General features: G+C 34.5%; 1 protein-coding gene across 4 annotated transcripts in view; it reads right to left on the minus strand.

Annotated features, from left to right (window-relative positions):
* Positions 1–323: 323 nt before the first annotated feature.
* Positions 324–23,461, minus strand: part of NCKAP1 (NCK associated protein 1) — a 125,763-nt gene continuing 102,625 nt past the window's right edge. For all 4 annotated transcript variants that reach the window (XM_066344858.1, XM_066344860.1, XM_066344859.1 and 1 more), the window contains 8 exons: positions 18,668–18,761; positions 11,965–12,047; positions 11,236–11,316; positions 6,574–6,667; positions 4,347–4,463; positions 3,632–3,741; positions 2,460–2,549; positions 324–1,239 (listed from right to left, as the gene is read on the minus strand). In XM_066344858.1, the coding sequence (XP_066200955.1) occupies positions 1,123–1,239; positions 2,460–2,549; positions 3,632–3,741; positions 4,347–4,463; positions 6,574–6,667; positions 11,236–11,316; positions 11,965–12,047; positions 18,668–18,761 (786 nt within the window). In that variant the 3' untranslated portion in view covers positions 324–1,122. The remainder of the gene's footprint in view (positions 1,240–2,459; positions 2,550–3,631; positions 3,742–4,346; positions 4,464–6,573; positions 6,668–11,235; positions 11,317–11,964; positions 12,048–18,667; positions 18,762–23,461) is intronic.

Genomic DNA, 23,461 nt, shown 5'->3' on the forward strand with positions numbered 1-23,461 from the left:
AACAGAGTCATTAATTCCATGATCAGTCCATTCCCCCCATCATTCTTTCAAGAAACTCTGTCCATCTGTTCACAGACACAGTTAGCAAGCTGATGTCACAGTACTTCCTTTTAGTTCTTAAAATTTTTTAATGTTATATAATTTTATTTTCTAATATTAATATTTTTCTAATGGAATGTTTTTCAAAACATTTAAACAAACCTTGAAATAGATAACCTAGTATCAAATGTTAGACATTTCTAAATGAAACAAAAATTTTAAATAAAACTCTCATATTATTGAATTAATTTCTGCGGATCTCAAAGAAATTATTCAAAATGTGATACAGTCTAGTGTTTATTTTATGTTATGGCAGGTACACTTGAATTTCAAAAATTTAAAACATATAAAAAGTGGTTAGGGTCTAACATTTGTATCAACAGTTGATAAATGTCTAAGATTATTTATTATACAGCAGGATACAATGGTAGTGCTAATGCCAATAGGGCACCATGGAAGTTAATCTAAAAATTATCACTAGGCTTTATACAAGCAACAACATATGTTGCTGTTTTATAATTTCAGGACATAGTCTGCTAATGCTAAGCAGTTCTTTAACATCTTTAATGTTATACAGTGTTATAGTATTTAGTTTGGCAAATGTTTCAAAATAAAGTAGAAATGTATTCATAACATCACAGAAATGCACATCCAGTTTTGTTTTTAATAAGAACCATAGGTACAGATCAGAACTCTTCCCTATACGAAATAATTTACACACAGATGAATGCTGTATCACTATCTAAAATAATCACTAAATACAATTCTTTTTCAGAAATAAACAAGCAAAGGTTTTTTTCATTATCAAATATCAAAAACATAGAGATAATGTATATTTTTCAAACAAATGATACTCTAAAATCATAGGATTAATTTCTGTGACTTCAGTCAATGTGCAACCTAGATCAACCAAGTATATTGTAGTACAACCATAGGAAGAAACCAATGATCAGAAAATACAACCATATGAAAGAAATTTATAATCCACAAAACTTTTTCAGGCCTTAAGGTAAAATAGCTCCACAGTTTACAGGTAAAACAGAGGCAACAAAAAAGCGTGCTTGTCTTCAATAAGTAGATACTTTATGCAGAAGATGTAACACTTTGCTTGTAGACAGCATGGTATGCATTTCTCAGCAAGACATAAGGAAAACAAGATTCCAAAAGATCCATTGTTAGGAATGGGGATTCCTGCACAATCTGAAAAATTCCAAAATGCATCAGAATTCAAACTATTTATTATGAGAACATTTACTGACAACTAATAAACAATCATTTTATATTGTTCTTATTAGAAATAGTCACAAATTATTTCCCTTTTGCTTTAAAATCTGAAAGGTAAATGTGCCACAGTGTACGTTCTCACAAACCAATTGATCAACAGAAACACACTGACACTTTCATTGCCTTCAACAATGTATTAGATATAAAAGAGAATACAAACATTTAAAATGTGGGCCGTATCTTGAAGTCTAACTGGGGACCCAAGACTAAGCTAGAAAACCAAATCAAATATAAAACCAACTATACTTAAGTGTGAAAAGCTGTAAGTTCTAGAGGAGTTCAAAAGGGAAGGAAGATTAATAATGCAGGCAGGCCAGACATAGCAGGAAAGTCATTCTGGAAAAAGATTTGAGCTATGGGGTATCATGAATCATTAGTTTAGACACAGACATCTGCAGGTAAAGGAGATTCTTCTAAGTGAGGAAAAAAGCTACATAGTAGAAATAAGCATGGCTGGTTCATGGAAATGAAAAGAAGGAACTAAATATAGAGAATTACAGAAAATTAATTGGAGGAATGGAGTCAGACTACAGAAAACTGGAAAAGCTGAAACTAACACACTAGGAAAATGTAAGACTCAAGTGTTTCCCAACAGGTTGAAAATCTACTTATAAAGAATACCTTATAGGTAATGCTAATTAATTTTGTTGTTTTCTGATATTATCATATTGTAAAGCACAGATGATTGTCATTCTTTTCAACAATTTTAGAATTGTGTGTGGCTTGGGTGAACGGAGCACAAGGAATCAAAATAGCACCTCAAAAACTGAGACTCGTGGACATAGATAAAAGTGAAGTGGTTACCAGGATGAGGGGGATGTCGGGCAGGGTGTAAAGAGGGACAAATATAAGGTGACAGAAAATTATTTGACTTTGGGTGATGGGTACATAACAACATAATCAACAGTTCAAATGCTATAGAAATGTTTACCTGAAACCTATGTATTCTTATTGATCAATGTCACCCTGTTAAATATAATTTTCTAAGTAATAAATAAATAAACAAACGAACAAACAAATAAATAAATAAACGTATCTCAGCTCTTACTGTTACTTAATCACTAAAATGCCAAGAAAAGACTATTGGGAATGACTGGAACTTCTTTGTTGCCAATAAAAATAAAAAAGAGACTTACCATATCTAGCAGTAAATAAACAGATTCTCTATTTCTTGTTGTTGTTTTATCTGTCTCCTGGCCAATTTTCAGCAGACTGGAGGATGCAAGCTTAAAAGTATACACACATTTTAAATAAGTGTTTTAAATAACATGTTCATCAGTTACTTGTTTATTTTCAGTATGCTTCAACTTATAACACATTTCAATCATTCAACTGCTTATACAAGCAATTAAATAACAAGATAAACAGATTCTTTACATTCAAGCAATAATTTAGAGAGTTGTTAAGGTATAAACAGACACAATAATAAATGTAATTAAATATTCTTATTGGTCTTTAAAACTGATTTTTTATTTTTCAGGACAAGCCTTTTTTTGGGAAAAAATGATTTATCTGTATTAACTATATATCTTACTTCCCAAATAAAATCATTTCTCACTGAGTATAAATTAATGGGATTGACATTAAGTCTTGAATAAAAGAAATACAGGAAAATAAATTTTTACATCTTAATACTGCTTCCTCTAAAACAGAAGTTATTTTCTCAAGTTAGTACTGCAATTGCTTTAAATTATTTTAAAAATAGACTTTTCTAAAAAGTTAATAGGGTTTATAACTTGAAAAGAAGCAAATATTATAATGTTCATTATAGCATGATGTATCTTTCCTATAAGTAAAGTATGGAAGAAGTACAATGATAAATGAAAGAAAGAGCTACACTAACAGAAATAAGAATGATACTTCTTGAGGCTACAGTTTACCTTCTTCTGGGAGGAAGTATTATTCTTATTTTTCAGTTTGTCACCATTAACAGTCTTTTTCCAAATAAATGAATATTAAGTAAAATATATCCTTTTAGAAGAAACATTCTCTTTGCCTCAATTTTCCTTTGTTTTGCTTTTCCTCTTCTAAACCAGAGACAAATTTCTAGGATACTACCAACAAGCTTAGAAAAAAGATCATACTGAAGAGTTCAAGAAATGAGAGACTCAAAAAAATAAAAAAAGAAATGAGAGACTCCTAAGTAAAAGGGTTAAAAATGCTAAACTACTTGATTGAATGCCCCGCCTTCTCTGTTTTTTTCCCACCCCCAAATTAATTAATTAAGGAAACTTACTCTGTGACATCTCATACTTATTTTAAATTTTCGTTACAAAATTTCACAAGTTTTGCTACTGATCATACATACCGCCAGAAATTCTTTAAGACGGTCTTCAATGCTTCCTTTGTGAATTGTAAACAAAGCTGCTGCGATCTGGTTGATGGCTTTGGCCAAGCAATGTATGTTGTTGCAGTGCCCTGAGAAAGTGTAAATAGGGTTTGCAGTTTTTGTGTGACCCTCAAATATCAAATAAGACATAGAAGGCAAATCTTTAATGACTTCACAATCTATATAAATAATGGCGTGATTAAAGCAGGGTTGGAACATAACCTGCCTTTCTCTCCTTTCACTTTCATAAGGATTATTAGTGCTTTTAAAAATAGAGTAGCAAGAGATCAACAAGTGATTATGTCTGTACTAAACAAGATAATTTTCAAAAACCCTAAAAGAAATCTTAAATCAGATTTATAATGTCTCAATTAAAAAAGAAATGCTTAGCTGCTTTACACACATTTTCTTTTCCAATCCTTAAAATAAGCCTAAGAGTTGGATGCTCCCTCACCATCCATCCCCTACCCCCTACCATACACACATTCAAGTACCTATAAACTTACATATACATATTCCCGTTATCAGGAAATTGGGGCTTAGAAAAAGAAAATCGACTATTCAAGGTTACACAGCTAGTAAGTGGCAGAATTTAACCCACATTTTATTATTACAAAAACATTAATTAGTTGACATTTACCATATCAAAACTTATAACTTTTCTATTGTCAAAATAATTTTAAACCACTAGTACCTTCTATAGCAGGACTATACTGAGACATCACATTACTGGCCAATGTTGGCAAAGAAACTGCCACAAAGACCATGAGGAGGCAGGCAATTTTATATTCTTCTTCTGGACTTATGTTTTCTAAGGAAGAAAATTAAAATTAAAACCAAGGCATTTCTTCAATATTAGTTAAGAGTTGATCATATAAACCAGAAAGAGCTATACATACACACACACACACACACACACACATTTTTGTATAAGATACTTTAACAGTGTCTACAGAACTGATTACAATTTTGTTATAAGAAATATAGAATATGAATAATATACATTACTGGCTATTAACAATTCCTCAGGAATATTTCAAGAACCTCTAATATATCTATTTTTCTCTTTAAATTTTAAGATTATAGGGTAAAAAATATATAATTAGGATCAATAAAATCCTAAATTTCCTTACTGAAAACTAATGATAAAAAATTATTTTCTAAGAAAATTATATTTACTACAGTTTAAAAAAATTATCTCATAAAAACCTTAGTGTTTTTGTCTAAAAGATACAAATGTAATTTAAAATTTACTACTTAAAAGGTAGCCTGACCAGGTGGTGGCACAGTAGATAGAGCGTTGGACTGGGACACGGAGGACCTAGGTTCGAAACCCTAAGGTCGCCAGCTTGAGCAAGGGTTCACTGTCTGCTGTAGTCCCCCGGTCAAGGCACATATTAGAAAGCAATCAATGAAAAATTAAGGTGCCGCAACAAAGAATCGATGCTTCTCATCTCCCGTCCTGTCTGTCTGTCCCTATCTGTTTCTCTTTCTCTCTCTCTCTCTCTCTCTCTCACACACACACACACATGCACACACACACGCACACAGATATAAATGTAAAAGGTAGACTCATTTGCCAACCTCTCCATTTTAGAAGACAGAAGAAACCAGTCACACATGAAAATAACTAGCATTGCTCTAAAGCTTTTAAGATATAACCCTTTCTAAAATATTTATTGTAATATGAACTAAAATTATGGGTTATGTATGTAGTACCTGGGGAACTTCTAGTCTCTCTGGTGTTCACTACCACACATAACTAAGAATTAAACATAAGAAAAGGGCTGGGATGTTTTTAAAATTTTGTTAATTACAAAAATTTAGCTGTAGCAAATTAAGTAATAGTAGTAATTAACCACGTGACTATAGTTAACATACAGTATGAATGATAAAACAAAAAGAAATGTTAAGTAAAAAAAACCCCTGAACTTAGTCAAACACCATGCTACATGCAAAGAGGTAGGAGAGGGTGTTTTTGTACCAGAAACAAATCTAGAAACATCTAGAGCATTCTGGGTACTACATTTCAAAGGGTTAGCATTAAAATCTTTTTTGGGGGGGGAGGGTCTTTTAAATTTTATTTATAAATTAAATTTAACAGGGTGACATTGATCAATAAGAGTACTTAGGTTTCTATAGCATTTGAACTGATGATTGCACTGTGTGCCCATCACCTGATGTCAAATCATTTTCCATAAATCTTTTAAATTAAAAAAGGACACTCTTTTCTATGTGTCCTCTAGACCATTTCCATCAGCATACAAATAAATACAGGCTAAATCTTTATTTTCCCACCTCAAAAAATCTTTCTCTTGATTTTACTCCTGCCTGCAGCTACTATAATTTTATTTCTTCACTCTCCTTTACAGTAAAACTCTTCGAAAGAGTTTATACTTATCGTTAAATTATTTTCTTCTACTCTCTTAAGCCCTTTCTAATCAACATTTTGCCCTGGAAACTCCACAGACACTACTCCTGTCAGCATCACCCATTAATTCTACATAGCTGATCATTCCCTTTCCACTTTCCTAGAAGCTACTCTTCTTTTTCTTATCCTTCACTAGTTCTTTCTCTTCAGTTTCTTTTTTAGTAATTCTTCCTCTTTTCTCTGAGCTCTTAAAATTAGTGTCCCAGGGCTCACATTCTACCCTCTTTACTTCTGCATCTACACTAAATGGATTTAGTAATCTCATTCAGTTTCATGGCTTATAATCTACTCTGTATGATGACTACACTGTAACATAAACTCCAGAATACAGGAATCTGTCTTTTCTGCATTGATATATTCTACCTACTAAACAAAGAAATAAAGCTTGACATAAAGTAGGTATTTACTAACCAGGTAGACAACACATTGACATCTGTGTTGACCTGGTAATTCTAACTAAAACTACTACATATTTACTAATGCACTTTACCTGACTTTTGTGAAGACAGAGCTACAACCAGAGCAGGATCAATCTCACAAGGTAATCCAGCAGCAGATGATAACTCATACACATTCATTGCAACCTGAGGAAAAAAACGTAAGAATTACAAAGTAAGAAATACTCTAAAAAGTTTCTCAGAAATCTCACATTAGCAGGCCCTGGCCGGTTGGCTCAGCGGTGGAGCGTCGGCCTGGCGTGCGGGGGACCCGGGTTCGATTCCCGGCCAGGGCACACAAGGAGAAGCGCCCATTTGCTTCTCCACCCCCGCCCCCTCCTTCCTCTCTGTCTCTCTCTTCCCCTCCCGCAGCCAAGGCTCCATTGGAGCAAAGATGGCCCGGGCGCTGGGGATGGCTCCTTGGCCTCTGCCCCAGGCGCTAGAGTGGCTCTGGTCGCGGCAGAGCGACGACCCGGAGGGGCAGAGCATCGCCCCTGGTGGGCGTGCCGGGTGGATCCCGGTTGGGCGTATGCGGGAGTCTGTCTGTCTCTCCCCGTTTCCAGCTTCAGAAAAATACAAAAAAAAAAAAAAAAAAAAAGAAATCTCACATTAGTAAGAAAAGCTATATTGTTTAAATGAGAGTTTGCCTATAAGAACACTAGAGAATGTTGCAAACTTGACCTGAAGCAGGAACTATAGCATAACTGAACTACATTGGATAGGTCATTTAGTATTTTGTGATGTGCGGCTGGTTATAACTTACTACTATTAGCCAAACAAAACTTACATACTTTCTGTGGCAAATTCCAAAAGAATCATGCTTAAGGCATTATTTTTCTTGGAAGCAAGGATGTAAAATATCAAGCCAAAAGAGGTGAATACACTAGTCAATCAAAGATACTGTACTTATGTTTATGTCCATATTTGTTGAATGAAAAACTATAGTGGCCTAATCATATATCTATAAGTGTGGTAAATTTACTTAATATAATAGTTTTAGGGTATACTGATTTAACATCTAATCAAAAAATTTCCAATGACTAATGTACTTTTTTTGTTATAACATATGGATTTCAAGGTATTCTGATTGCTCTACACCTCAGTTAAAAACCTACATAATTGGTTACTCCTGATATTACAACCAAAACAGAAAAAAGAAGTATAAGGTATAAACTAAAACTGTGTATCTTAAGTGAAAAGTGTCATGAATTAAGTGCCATGAATTAAGTTCTACATAAACACTGGTTTGTGATCCATTATTCACTCTCCACACAAAAATTGACCCAAAATGGACCAAAGACCTAAATATAGTGCTAAAACTGTAAAATTCTTAGAATAAAATACAGGCATAAATCTTTATGACTTGGGGTTAGGCAAAGGTTTCTTTGATAGAGGCAGTAATAGAAAAAAATAGGTAAACTGGACTTCATCAAAACTAAAATTTTTGTGCTTCAGGACACTGAAGAAAATGAAAAAGAAAATTCACATAAAAGACATATAATTCATGCATCTATTAATGGACTTATATCCAGAATATATAAAGAATCCTAACATCTCAAAATTTAAAAAAAAAAATATTTTAAAAAAACGAGCAAAAGGATATGAAAAGACATTTCTCCAAAAAAGTTATACAAATAGCCAATAAGCACATGAAAAGATGTTCAACATTATTTACCATCAGGAAAATGCAAATCAAAACAATGAGATTTTACACACATAGTGTGTGCCATTTCATACACACTAGAATGGCTATAATGAAGACGACAGATAATAACAAGTATTGATGAGGATTTAGAGAAATTGAAACTGTCATACACTGCTGGTAGGAATACAAAAATGATGCAGCCACTTTAAAACCAATTTAGCAGTTTCTCAAAGGTTAAACACTGAGTTTCCATATGACCCAGCAATTCCAATCCTGAAATATACTCAAGAGAAATGAAAGCATACTTCCTAACAAAACTTGTTCATGAATATTCTTAGTAGCATTTATTTTTGTTTGTTTTCTTTTTATTTATTCATTTTAGAGAGAGAGGAGGAGGAGGAGGAGGAAGCATCAACTCTCATATGTGCCTTGACCAGACAAGTGCAGGGTTTCGAACCGGAGACCTCAGGGTTCGTCGATGCTTTATCCACTGCGCCACCACAGGTCAGGCTCTTAGTAGCATTTATTACAGCCCAAAGTGAAAACAATCCAAATGTCCATCAACTAATGAAAAAATAAAATGTGGTAAATAGCCAAACAATGGATTATTATTTGGCAATAAAAAAAAGTATTAATATATACTACATGAATAAATGTTGAAAACATTATGCTAAGTGAAAGAAGACTACACACTGTATGATTTATAAAGTGTCAAGAATAAATAAACCTATATATAGAGAAAGTAAATTAGTGGCTACCTAGGGCTAAGGAACGGAAAGAAACGGGAAATGACTGCTAATGAGCACAAGGGTTCTTTTTAGGGTGAGGAACTGTTCTAAAAGTGACTGGTTATAGTTGTACAACTCTGTGACTATTCTAAGGGTAACTGAATTAAGTAGATTTTATTAGAAGTAAATTTTATCTCAATAAAACTACTTATTAACAAACATGTTTGGTTTCTTAAAAAATAGTAAGTTCTGTTCAAAGTCTCTGGAATACAATTTAAATACAATTTTATCAGGTGCTAAGGGAACTGGATGGTTGCTCAGAATATTAATTAGTATTCTCATGTTCTGCACACCAGTCTTCTCAAAGACTAAGTCATCCTTAATGTTTCCTTAACTTTCTACAGTGTTTACACTTAAAAAATAGTATTGCAAAAATGTTTTTGCACTATTAGTACATAGTTTCTAATCATAAAAATTATAGGACAATGATTGATCTCAAATATTTATTCTACGCAAAGCAGTGTAGGAAAAACAAAAATAAAGAAAAAAAGTCTTGGTCTTAGTGATGTTTATAATCTAGTATAAATTTAAGTGGAAAAACACAACTGTAACACAAGGCAAAATGTGCTTAATTCCACAATGGATAAACGTAAGTTCTCTTGATAACATTAAGAAAAAAACATCTTTATCATCACTTGGAGATCAAGGAACGTTTCTTAGAAGATGAGTCAATCAGGCCTTAAAAGATAAACAGGATTTCAAAAAGCAGAACTAGAAAACAGCAGGATTTAGGGGTAGAATAAATTAGAGGACAAAACAGATGTGAGAAGGCACAAATATATGGTTATCTCATAGGATGCATATGAAGAAGGGGTAGAGTCAAGAAAGGGAACAGAGTGGGAGAAGGACGGAACAAGCAATAGAGAAGCCTTAAATTTTAGAAGAGACTTAAGTGTCATACAAGAGTTTACACATAACTTTTTTCAGTCAGTGATTTTGATAATATGAAAAACCACCTAACCCAGCGGTGGTGCAGTGGATAGAGTGTTGGCCTGGGATGCAGAAGACCCAGGTTCGAAACCCTGAAGTCACCGGTTTGAGTGTGGGATCATCCAGCTTGAGCACAGGGTCACTGGCTTGAGTATGGGATCCTAGACATGACCCCATGGTCAGTGGCTTGAAGCCCAAGGTCACTGGCTTGGCCGGAAAACACCCCCCCTTCTGTCTAGACACATGAAAAACCAATCAATGAACAGTTAAGATGCCACAATGAAGAAATGATGCTTCTCTTCTCTCTCCCTTCCTGTCTGTCCCTATCTGCCTCTGTTAATTTAAAAAAAATAAAAAATAATATGAAAAACCGAAAATAACCATTCCAAGAAACACAAAAGGTTAAAAAACAGATATGAGCTGACATGTCACTTACCAGATGTGTCACCACTGGTAAATCATTGTTGGCATTAGATCAGTGATTGGATTTCACAATCAATAAATTTTCAAGACAAAAATTGTAGACTCATTTAAGGCTACCAATTTTCTATCTTTTATTTATTAATTAAAAACAGGATTTTTAAAAATTAAAATTTATGGCCTACAATTGACATTCTTTTATAAGACTTTTTAACATTAATTTTAAAAACTGAACACTGGCATGGCTGGTTGGCTCAGTGGTAGAGGGGTTGGCCTGGTGTGTGGCTGTCCCGGGTTCTATTCCTGGTCAGGATACACAGGAGAAGCGCTTCTCCATCCCTGCCCCTCCAGCTTTTCTCTCTCTCTCTCTCTCTCTCTCTCTCTCGTTTCTCTCTTCACCTCCTGCAGCCATGGCTCGATTGGAATGACTTGGTCCTAGGTGCTGAGGATGGCTCCATGGCCTCTTCCTCAGGCACTAAGAAGAGCGTGGTTGTGGAACTACGCCCAGATGGGCAGATCATCGCCCCCTAGTGGGCTTGACAGGAGGACCCTGGTCCAGGTGCATGCGGGCATTTGTCTCTCTGTCTGCCCTCCTCTCACTGAATTAAAAAACAACAACAAAAACAAAAAACTTACCTCTATTTAAAACAAAACTCTTATTTTACTATCTTATCTGCCTCATCCTGCTTATGACCATGTACACACAACTATTAGTTGAAGGGAAGAAAGGTTGATATCAACCCATTTTACACTGCTGCAGGTGAAGACTGACTTTCAAAATACATGTGTTGTATTTTGGTGCTGAGCTCTCAAAGATGCATTTTCAAAGGCAGGAATACTAACTAATCACTCTAAAATAAAAACTTTACGGTAGTGTGAAACTTAAATATTTCATTTCACACACTATAAAATCCAAATAAAAGTTTTAGTACCTTCATATCAGTTTCCCTTGGAATGTGATCCTTGAAATCTTCAATTGAACTTACAAGGAAAGGAATGTGGTAGGACAAGACCTAGGCAGGACAACAAAGAAGAACATAGCATTATTTTTAAAAAAAATTTTTAAAGACTTTATTTATTTTAGAGAGGAGAGAGAAAGAGAGAAGGGGGAGGAGCAGGAAGCAGCAACTCCCATATGTTCCTTGACTGGGCAAGCCCAGGGTTTTGAACCTGCGACCTCAGCATTCCAGGTCAACGCTTTATCCACTGCGCCACCGCATGTCAGGCCAGAACACAGCAATATTTTTAAATGGTGATTTCTAAATTTATGAAATATTACCACATTTGACTACTTTCAGTTTTCATAAAAATTATTTTACTTTATCCATTGTAGTGTGATTTTCTCAAGTACTAGATACACAGAAATGAAATGTATTTGATGCCAAACTGAGGACGTACAGCCAAATGGAAAATGCTTTCATGAAGAGTAAAACTGAAAAAGTAGCTCAATATCCAGACAAGTTATACCCCCAGAATTTCAACACCAAAACAAAAAATAAGTCTAAGCACCTTTAATTTCTATATATTTAATTTTAGGTAACTATGAAAACCAAAATTTTAATTGTATCACTGCAACTATAAATTTAAAGAGTAACTTTTAATGTCTGGGAAATTAAAGGGGATTATTGGATACAGGATATGTACTTAAAATGGTTTCTTACGTCTCTAAGTGCTTCTTGTGCCAATGAACGGAAGGATAAAATTACACCAATTATTGTCATCCTCTTCAAGACACTGTCAACAGCTAAATTTGAAGGAAGAGGAAAAGAAAAGAAAAGAGCATGAATTGGATTCTTTTTTAACCTTGGAGAAAACTCTTAGTCATAAAACTCCCATGGTAAAAGGCACAACTAATAGCAATTTGATTATAACAAATGATTCAAGAGTCAAATGTATTGAAAGCTGATATTAAAATTAAGAGTATAGTTTACTGCAAATGGAATACACTCTATTATTTAAAATGGGTTTAGATGGTTTAACAGAATCTTGAAACAATCGTATAAGTAGCTACCTGTATAATTCTCTCAGAAATGGTAGATGTAGAAGGAAAGAGAGAGAAACTTGGGGGAGAAAGAGGAAGCTGATCAGAGTAGATTTGAGTTAAATTGCTCTAATGGCCCTAGAACTTGGAGATACTAAATTCTCAAGTTGCTATGGTCTGGAGAGTACAGAAACAAAAAAGGACTAGAGGTCACTAGTAGTTTTGAGAAGACCAGGTTGCTAAAGATTATGAATGAATTTGATCACTTATATTTTGGTTATGGAGCATGACTCTGAAAACTTATTACATATTCAATATTAAAACTTGGTTAATAAAAACCAAGGGAAAGTAGGATTTGAAGAATCAATACCTTTCTAATTTAAAAAGCCAGCAAACACTTTATTAAATTATTCCCCATATACAAGGCATTGTACTATGTAATAAGAATACAAACAGCATAATAATCTACATCTTAAGTAACAGTCTAAACGGACTGTCAAGAAATCTAATATAATCACATTTGAGAAAAAATACATATATATAATTTGTATATACATAACAAATTTCTAGCAAGATTAATAGATAACTGTTAACTGTTGCTACTTTTGAGGAATAGGAATGAAGACAATTGTTTTGTTTTGACTTTCTATCTCCTACGTAGTCTGTTTAAACCTTTATCATAGCACCTTCCGTTATAACACGCAAACAAGGCATAATGTAAGCTAAAATGTGAAGAAAATTTAAGAAGTGTTAACAAAATGATGTAAGGCACAACTATGTTATAAATTCCACATGAGCAGGAACCAGTGTTATTAATCTTTTTATCTATCTCCAGCATTTAGCTGAGTGCCTGAGACCCAGAATATCAGATGTTCAATGAAATGGTTATTCAAGAAGTGAAACTAGAAAATTTACTATCCGGAACAGGAGAAAAGAAATTATAGTAAAAGGAAAGACAAATCTGAGAAAATGTCATCCACGTTGGGCATAAAAGAAAAATAACAAGCAAAGGCCATTCCAGGCCAGAAAGTAGAAGAACAAACCCAGAAAAAGGAATGGAAGAGAATAAGGTAAATAGAAAATAAGTAGTGTGCCATCATATATTTTCCCAGGTTGCTACCCAGAATTTAATCAAATAAATCTGCAAAAACTATAATCCATAACCTCCTCTTGAATATGTACAGTAATGACACATTAAAAGTTCTAAGAAATTTCAAAGTAAGAAATCTGGTTTTTTGTGTGTGACAGAGATAGAGAGAGACAGAGAAAGGGACAGAAAGGGACAGACAGACAGGAAGGAGGAAAGATGAGAAGCATCAATTCTTCATTGCAGCTCCTAAGTTCATTGATTGCTTTCTCATATGTGCCTTGACCGAGAGGCTATAGCAGACCGAGTGACCTCTTGCTCTAGCCAGCGACCTTGGGCTCAAGCTGGTGAGCCTTGCTAAAACCAGATGAGCCTGCACTCAAGCCGGCGACCTTGGGGTTTCAAACCTGGATCCTCTGCATCCCAGTCCGATGCTCTATCTACTGCGCCACCATCTGATCAGCCTCAAAGTAAGAAATCTTATTTAACTTATTGTTTAAAGCAGTGGTCCCCAACCTTTTTTAGGCCACGACTGGTTTAATGTCGAAAATATTTTCACGGACCGGCCTTTAGGGTGGGACAAATGTATCATATCACGTGACCAAGACAAGCGTCAAGAGTGAGTCTTAGATGGATGTAACAGAGGGAATCTGGTCATTTTTTAAAAATAAGACATCGCTCAGACTTAAATATAAATAAAACGGAAATAATGTACGTTATTTATCCTGTCTCTGTGGACCGGTACCAAATGGCCCACGGACCAGTACCGGTCCTCGGCCCAGGGGTTGGGGACCACTGGTTTAAAGGATGATTTGCCAAACCTATTTGACCACTGGTACCTCTTCCTCATCCCCCATGATTTCCATTAACAACCTGCTATGGTCTGAATGTTTGTGTTCCCACAAAACTTGTTTGTTAAAATCCTAACTCCGTGATGGTATTAGGAGGTGGGGCCTTTGGAAGGTGCTCAAGCCCTGAGGGTGGAGCTCTCATGAATTCAGTTAGTGCCATATAAGAGGCTCCAGAAAGATCCCTAGCCCACTACATCATGCGAGAATTCAATGAGAAGTTTGCAATGAGAGGTTACCAAGGAACCAATACTAGAGCAGTGGCTATGTGGATTGGATCTTGAGCTAGGCAAGCAAAAGGTAGTAGGAGACAGAAAGGAAAAAAATGGCTAGAAATGATGAATGCTAGACTATCCTTCAAGCAATGAGGTCATTCATGATTTTCAAAAATATAAAGAATTTGAAAAGATGTTTAAAAATATGACACTGAATGTCACAGATAAGTTAGAAAGTGAAGACTGAATGTATGTTAAGAAGCCATGACTGTAGGTCACAAAACAATGATAAAGATTTAAACAAGACTCCCAGGAATAGATTTGGGATTTAGGTTTTGGATCTACGTAGGAGTTACAAGCTCAAACACCTTCAGCAGGTAACATTAAGTAGACAAGGTAATAGAATAGTGAGTGGAAAAGATTGCAGAAAAATTTCTGAAGGCAGAAACTGCAACTTGGTTCCAGCTAATCATGGCCCAGGTTTTGGTGGGGTTTTTTTTTTGGGGGGGGTGGGGGGGGGGGTGGAGCCAGATGCTTTGATTTTTATGTAAAATATTCCATTTTAAAATAATAACAAAAATATTTTTTTAATGCAGCATAGGGCCAAATAGATCCACCAATTTACCATCTCTGATCTGCAAGATACAGCTATTAGATGTAGAATGCGATAACAGGAAGAAATCAGGGAAGATACCTAAATTTTCCTGTGTGCGTCACTAAGTGGATGGCAAGGGAGGTAATAAGATGGTCAATGAAAATAAGAATATCAGGCTTTTTCTCCTCACTCACTCAAACCTCCAGTAAGGGGAAGATCCTTCCCATTTCAGAGATGTTGTAAATTACCTGTGGGCTATATAAATGAAGATGTCTAACAATGCTTCTCAAACACTAATGCAAATCAGCAATGTGCTTCAGTAGGTCGGAGGTGGGACCTAGTAATTTAAATTCTTAACAAGCTCCTACGTGATACAGGTTCATGAATCATACTTTGAAAACCCCTAGTCAAACTAGCACTCGTTCTTAAACATATGGAGCTCAACGCAGTCAAGACTGAGGATGAATATTTAAGACACGTTAATAAATAATACTGGACACATTTCCACAATAGGATTGTAAAACAATGACTAAAATCAAGGTGGAGGTAAAAGTATTGGCAAATGAAGAAAATGAAAATAAATACAAAGGAGAATAACAGAGAGAAACACTACAGAGAAATCAAGTAGAATAAGAGGAAAGAAGGTATTTTGCAAATGGGAAAGTCATCAGATTACTGTATGTTAAGAACAGAGAATTGGGAAGACAAGCTGTGAATGCAAGCTAATCAAAAAGTTTAGTAATATGAGATAGGATGTGTAAGCGGCAGGTTTAATGAGACTTAAAAAGTATGATTTCACTAGAAGTACCTGGCTTCCAGGGAGCAGAACACTCTCGGGATCAGGGAAACTGCTTGGGATGATGATTGTAGCAGAAAGTCAAGGATATGACAGCACAGAAGAGAAAGCAATTAAAATCACGAAACAAATTTTAGAGTCCAGAATAAGTAAGTAAAGCCAGAAAGAGGCTGGTTAGAAAACTAGAAGACATCCAAGTTTCAATGAACTAGAACCAAAATTTTAATAGGAATGGAGTGGGAGAGCTGGAAGACATAACTTGGGTCTGAGAGTCAAGTTTCAAATTCAAGATTTTACCAGTGCATTAGTTTCAGGTGATAATAACAGGGAAGGTATTGCAAAAGCATGGTCTTCAAGAGCATCTTGTAGGTTTGTAGATGGTGACAATGTCAGGGCAAAAGTGAATGGAATGAATTTTAAAGAGGAAAAATCACTACATGAAGACTAGATAATAAAAGACTGGAATAAGGGAACCAGTACTAGACCCAAGGAACACAGTGTCAGAGAACAAAAGTAAGCAAAAGGGACATTACTAAATTTGCTTAAGTCACAGTTAGAAAAGCTAAAACTTAAAATTAATTCCAGATTGCCTCCCGATTCAGAGCTACTTTTAATAAATAATATTGCTTTTTCTTTATAAGGGTAATTTAAAAAATGTGTTTGTTGACTATGAAAATCAAACTGTTTTAAAAGTACATCAACCTCAGGATATGGGGTGAAGGAAGCACAAACGCAGAGGTCAGAGATAAAAGAGAGATTTCTGAAAAACAGTTTCAACTGAAAGAGTAGTTTTCTCTATCTCCCTAAATAAGCTACCCTTGAAATAACATTTTTTTCAATCACACAAAAAAAGATTTAATAAATTCTATTTAAAGGCAAATATGAGGGGAGTGGTTGGCTGGAGAGTGAAGGGATTGAGCAAAAGGAAAAAAAGGAGAAAAGGGTCATGGTAGAAAAAGAAAAATTTAATATATATGGGCCATTAAGACAATAATTTATCTTTTGATTTTGGCCAATTCCATAGGTCTTATACACGAAATTCAAGTAAACAGAATCTAGAAAAAGGTTACTTTGAAAACCTACATATTCTGCTTGGAATTTCAACAAATTCTCATTTTAATTCCACAAATAGGAGGGTTAAACTAACAGTAAATGGGCACTGAACAGTGCAGTGGCTTCGTTGCCTCTAACGAGATGATAACATCAAATGTTGTTTATCAGTAGAACGTTTAGGGTCAAGGTTAGTTGAGTGGTCAAATGAGTATTAAAAATGGTAGAAACATGAAAAATACAAAAATGTTAATAGTAAACAGAAAAAGATAGAAAATATAAGTATACGATATATAGTAAAACAATGAACAGAAGAGATCGAGTTGACAGTTAATAATTTCCAGCTAAATATTTATTCACACTCCTTCCTATATGCTACTACATCAATCTTTTTTTTTTCATATGTTTAAAGTACCACACAGTAAACCTGACCTTTTCTCCCTTTTTTGGTATACAGCTCTAGGAAAAAAAAAATTGACGTGTAGATTTGTGTTATCACCATCACCAATGTGGTACACAATTTCATTACTGCCCAAACGCCCTTGTTTCTTTCTCTTTATAGTTCTGGTGACCACTGATTTGTTCTACAAGACAAACTGTAGTGTAATTTTATACTAATTTGCATTAAACAAGTTTATATTTTTTAAAGCAAAATAAGATAGCCTAATAAAGTGAACCTCTAAATCATTTTATAACTTTATAAAATCTGACATGTTGCAAAATGTTTAAAAGAAAACAAAGTCAAAGTATGTAAAATATGTAAATGGATTTAATTTTCTTAAGGATTACTTTTTATTTGGGAATATACACCTTCTGTTTTTCTCAAATACAAAGACTATTTTATTTGGGATGTCACTAATTTTTTAATGTTGGGAAGGCTTTTAAATGAATCAATAAGTAGGACTTTAAAATAATTTTTAATTATAATTTTGAGTTTAAGTACAAAAAGCAAGTAAAAATAAAATTAATTTAAGTGCATCTAAAATAGATACCTGGCTAAACATACTTACTAAATATTTAAGATTCACTGTAATTTAACAATATACCTCCCACAAAGAGTCAATGTTAATTGTCAAAAAGACATTAAAAAGGATTTTTTAAATTTGTAGGCTCAGGTTTTCATGCAATAAATACTAGGTTAACAATAAAAAGGATAAATTACTGATTCACTTAACATAGATGTGTGAATTATAAAAACATGCTAAGGACAGACACAACAAAATATAATTTCGCCTATATAAAGTTCTAGAACAGAACATTTAACCTATAGTAATATGAAATCAGATAAGTTGTCTGAATTTGGGAATTGAGGATGACAAACTGACTTTAGAGGGGCATGAGGAAACTTTCTAGGGTGACAGAAGGGCTCCATATCTGATTATGGTAATGGTTACATGGATGGATGGATTTGTCAAAATCTATCACCACTTAAATGTATGCATTTTTAGTATATGTAAGTTATACCTCAATCAAATTGATTTCTAGAAAGTTAGATATAAAATTTAATTTTCCTTTTGTCTAAATTAATATAGATTTACTATATCAAACTTAATAGGTTCATAAACAAAATGGTAATTATATTCATAAACATTTGACACATGGGACTAAGAGTATGATAAAAAAATTGTGAAACAGATACTTAGAAGATCCTTTGACTGTAAAATTTTCTAGTTCTCTTTATAAGCTAAACAGTACTACTCATAATTGACTAGTATATTTATGTTAACAAATTTTGAGTAGAAGTAAGTACTTCTAGTCTTAATGCTTTTAAAAAGTATCATAAGTCACCCACATGATAATCTTTTAAAGAGTGCAGCCATCTGGTCTGGTTTATCGAAGCTGGTCCTCATTTGTGTTAGCACATCAACATTCTCCACCACAAGTTTCTAAAAAAAAAAAAAAAAAATCCCAGATCAGACATATATATACCTTCTTGTGTGAATGAGATAAGAGCATGCTTGGAAATTATAGTCTGGCATATAGGAAATACAATTCGTGAAATCCAGATGTTCTACACTACATATTTTTGTTTTAATAAATTAATCTTAATTTTTTTTACATAGGCTTAATGTTTTCTTCAGTTTGCAAATTAAAGAACAGAGGAGCTAAGGAAAAAAGCAATAAAGATCAGCAGTAGGATAAAGCATTATCTTTTCTTTAGACCAGAATAGCATCAATAATAAAAAGCAGACACTGAAGTGGATATACAGAGCAATAACCTAGAGGTCATGCTGAATATACACAAAAGGGAAACTAACTTGTTGGGGTATGGTACCGCTCCATGGAGATTATAATAGAGCAATATTTCCCAACACAAATTATCAAACAGAGGTGTCAACTACCTACCTTCTCTTTCACAGATCATCGAGAAAAGAAAATAGAATAGAAAGAAGGGATATAAATAAGGGGAGTGAAGAACTACTCAAGAAAAGTTTAACTCATAAAAAATATTTTTCTTAAAAGAAGCATTGGTTTTAGTTTAGAAATTATAACCTAGACAAATTAATTAATTTGATTCTGGGAGAAATAGATATATGTATTTGGAAAGCCTAGATATATGTATTTGAAATATCCAGGGATAAAGCCTGGATTTGGATATATGTAACTCTAAATACATATATACAGGCTTCATCTCTGCAGATTTCAATTCAGCAGGTCTAGGTGCCAAGATATAGCAAACATACTGTTAAAGTGCCATAGGGATTTTGCTACAAGCCCAACGGCATGAAAAACTATACAGAAAATCTATAAAAATCATTTTCCCTATACTAGTATTAATTCAGTTTAGATTAATTCATATTGCTTCAGATTATTTTTTTGTGTGTTCCCAATCAAATGTTAACTTCAGTCAAATTTATTTGCTAAATTCAACTTCTATAGTCTCTGATTAAACTGACTGCTCTCTCTAGTGCTAATTCAGTATTTGTCCCACTCTAAAACTTGATTCAGCCTGACCAGGCGGTGGTGCAAAGATAGTGTGTCAGACTGGGATGCAGAGGACCCAGGTTCAAAACCCCAAGGTTGCTGACTTGAGCACAGGCTCATCCAACTTGAGTGTGGGGTCGCTGGCTTGAGCATGGAATCATAGACATGATCCCATGGTCACTGGCTTGAGCCCAAAGGTTGCTGGCTTGAGCAAGGGGTCAGTCACTTGCTCTGCTGTAGCCCTCTGGTCAAGGCACATATGAGAAAGCAATCAATGACCAACTAAGGTGCCACAACAAATAATTGATACTTCTCATCTCTCTCCCTTCCTATCTGTTCCTGTCTGTCCCTCTCTCTGTCACAAAAAATATATAAATAAAATAAATTAATTAAAAAAAACTTGATTCAACCAATATATGCTCAGACTACATGCCCAATCCTGAGTGTTCATACACCTTGAACACAATTTCACATATCAGTGAAACAAACAAACCACTGAATTTTAAATGCACAACTATCTTATGTGCCAAATACTACCAATTAAACTGAAATATTTTCTAATCATTTGACTATAAGATACATACAATTTCAGAATTAATATAATTGTGCTTTAGAATCAATAAATTATAGTATATATTTAATAGTAAGAATACTGTAATCATTTTTAAGCTCCTGTATTAGGCAATTTACAAACAATTCCATTTACTCTGATCCACATGAGGAAGAGGATATTATGATTTTAAAACCAAGGAAACTAAGACTCGGCAGAAGTTAGATAACTTGCCCATAGTTGCAAAGATATTAAATTATAAACTTTGGAATCTGAATATAGGTATATCTGATTTAAAAATATATCCCCTTAACCCCTAAAGAAATGGTTTTTATTCTTCAGTGTACATCAGAATGACCTTGAGAACTTAATAATTAAAACACATATTGCTAAGTTCCAGCCTCACAAGTTCTGATTTAGCAGGTCTGAGATAAAACCAAAAACTGTGAGTTTTTAATAAGTTCCAAGGCAATGCTGCTGATGATGATCTGGGGACAATTCTCTAACAACCATGAACAAAGCTTTTGTTTGCACATGACTCAAAAAACAGTTAATTATGTCTCCTCTTGAAATACATATATACACACACACACACAGAGCGCATATATATATATAGATATAGATATTTAAGATTTTATTCATTTTAGAGAGGAGAGAGAGAAAGAGGAAGAGAAAGAGAAGGGGTAGGAACAGAAAGTATCAACTCCTATACATGCCTTGACCAGGAAAGCCAGGGTTTTAAACCAGCGACCTCAATGTTCCAGGTCGATACTTTATCCACTGCGCCACCACAGGTCAGGATCCTCTTGAAATATGTATTTAAAATTTTTTTATTTTCTCCCTCAGGAGAGCATCCTGAAACAAAGCTCTCTATATATTTTAAAGCCATTGATTAATATCACTGATGAATGAACTGAAAGCTGAATTACAGGAATTATCAACTAAAAGGTTTAGAAAAAACTGAGACACATCACATGAAATGATTTAATCTAGAATACTAAAATAAATTGGTTTTCTGTTAAAAAAGAAAGTTAAATTCTTGACACAAGTTGTATTTCGATTTCCTACACCCTTTGGGAAAAAAAAATCTCCTAAGGCTATGAAGAACTAAAAGAACTGACCTGTAAAATGCCAAAACAATTCTTTTGCCAGGACTGGAAGAATAAATTGACTCAACGGGCACAACTCCAAATGAAACACCCCAAGAATTTTAGTAGAAAAGAAGACTGTTTTCTTCTCCAGAAAGTAATAAACATATTTTACCTCAAGTACACATGCATAGTGTTGACTATGTCTGACACACGATTTATTCACAACCATTAAATATAAAGAAGTTCTACTTTTTTAATTGGCACACAACTCTACTGTTTGAAACAAAAAGGTTCTCAACTAAAACAAGGTCATTTCTAAGATGAAAATGATGTAGGCACATAATATTTAGTTTATGTCAATTTAGAAAATAAAAAAGAAGATGCAGAATGATTTAAAAGACATTTAACACAATAAATTCAAAAAAACTAAAATGTTCTAGTCACATTCTAGTGTGGAGAGCTTAGCTACAATCTCTTCAGAGATATTTGATAACATTAAGAAAAAATGTCACTGTTCATATCCTCTGACCAGTTTCAGAAATTTTCCTACAGAAATGCTCAAATAAGTATATAAACTAAGCTAGAAGTTCTGGTTTAATATAGAGATTATCTATCCATTTAGCTGTCTGTCTGTCCATCCATCATCCATCTTTCTTCCAGAAGTTAAGGAGAAAAAAAAAGGCATAAACCTACAGTAACAAAAGAAATAACAGAGGATATAAAACTAAATGAGATGTCAAAAACTTTCTAGAATATGGAAACTTGAGCAGAGATGAGAAATTGGATCATCAATTCTTGTAAAGGAGGTGCAACGAGAAGGCAAGCTAATGTGTGTCTCAGAGACTGCAGGCAGTGGCACAGAAAGGAAGCCTGAGGCTGAAAACAAGAGTTATTACATGTCTGAAAGGGGGTTGTTACATACACAACTTCTTCATCTATGTAGTGATATCAAGAAGGAGGACTCCAAATTCAGGACTACCAGGAACAGAAGGTGGGAGAGAGAATGACTTAAGAATCATGTCAGCAAGCAAGGTAACCCTCCTATCTCCATCTCCAGTGGACTTCACTCTCCAGCTGGAAGTCACTGTCATCTTTTAAAGTCTAAGAAGAAGATATATTTCTCCAGAGAGAATTCTTATTAGCTTCTGCCAAGCACCTTAGGGCACTACTAACCCAGGACCACCTTAATAATCCAGGTTCCAGAGTCATTAGAAAAAGAGAGCAACACAAACAGGGCTGCAAAGGGCTGCAAATCCTGGGGAGGAGTACAGCATTTCCAATTCACTGTTACCTGAAGTATCTCTTTAGGGTATCGATGTAAAAAGAGTGAAGAGAAATTTAATCAGACTTCTTATTCCCCACTTTGGGCAGACTTTGAGTTTTATTTACAAACCCTCTTACCCAACAAGGCCACCAAAACTATAGATCAATTTGACAAATGTTACTTCTAGATCAGCAAATGTCCCCAGGTCAAAAGTGCCTTCAAGCCTGACCAGGTGGTGGTGCAGTGGATAGAGCGTCGGACTGGGATGTGGAGGACCCAGGTTCGAGACCCCGAGGTCGCCAGTTTGAGCACGGGCTCATCTGGTTTGAGCAAAAGCTCACCAGCTTGGACCCAAGGTCGCTGGCTCAAGCAAGGGGTTACTTACTCGGTCTGCTGAAGGCCCACGGTCAAGGCACATATGAGAAAGCAATCAATGAACAACTAAGGTGTTGCAATGCGTAACAAAAAACTAATGATTGATGCTTCTTATCTCTCCATTTGTCTGTCCCTCTCTCTGACTCTCTGTCTCTATAAAAAAAAAAAAAAAGTGCCTTCAAGTGCTAGGATACCTCTGAGTTTCCACATTCTCCTTGATTCTGATCTAGAAAGATTTTTTTTTTAGCTCTTCTTTTAAAAAATATTCTTTTTCTTTATATATCTCTCAGGGTTTTTAAATTAAGGGAGAAAAGGTGGTTTGAATAACCTACCCTACCAACATTGAAAGCAAAACTCTTTTTTTCCTGTAATTAAACAAAT

The sequence above is a fragment of the Saccopteryx leptura genome, chromosome 7, assembly GCF_036850995.1.
Source record: "Saccopteryx leptura isolate mSacLep1 chromosome 7, mSacLep1_pri_phased_curated, whole genome shotgun sequence".
NCBI lineage: Eukaryota > Metazoa > Chordata > Mammalia > Chiroptera > Emballonuridae > Saccopteryx > Saccopteryx leptura.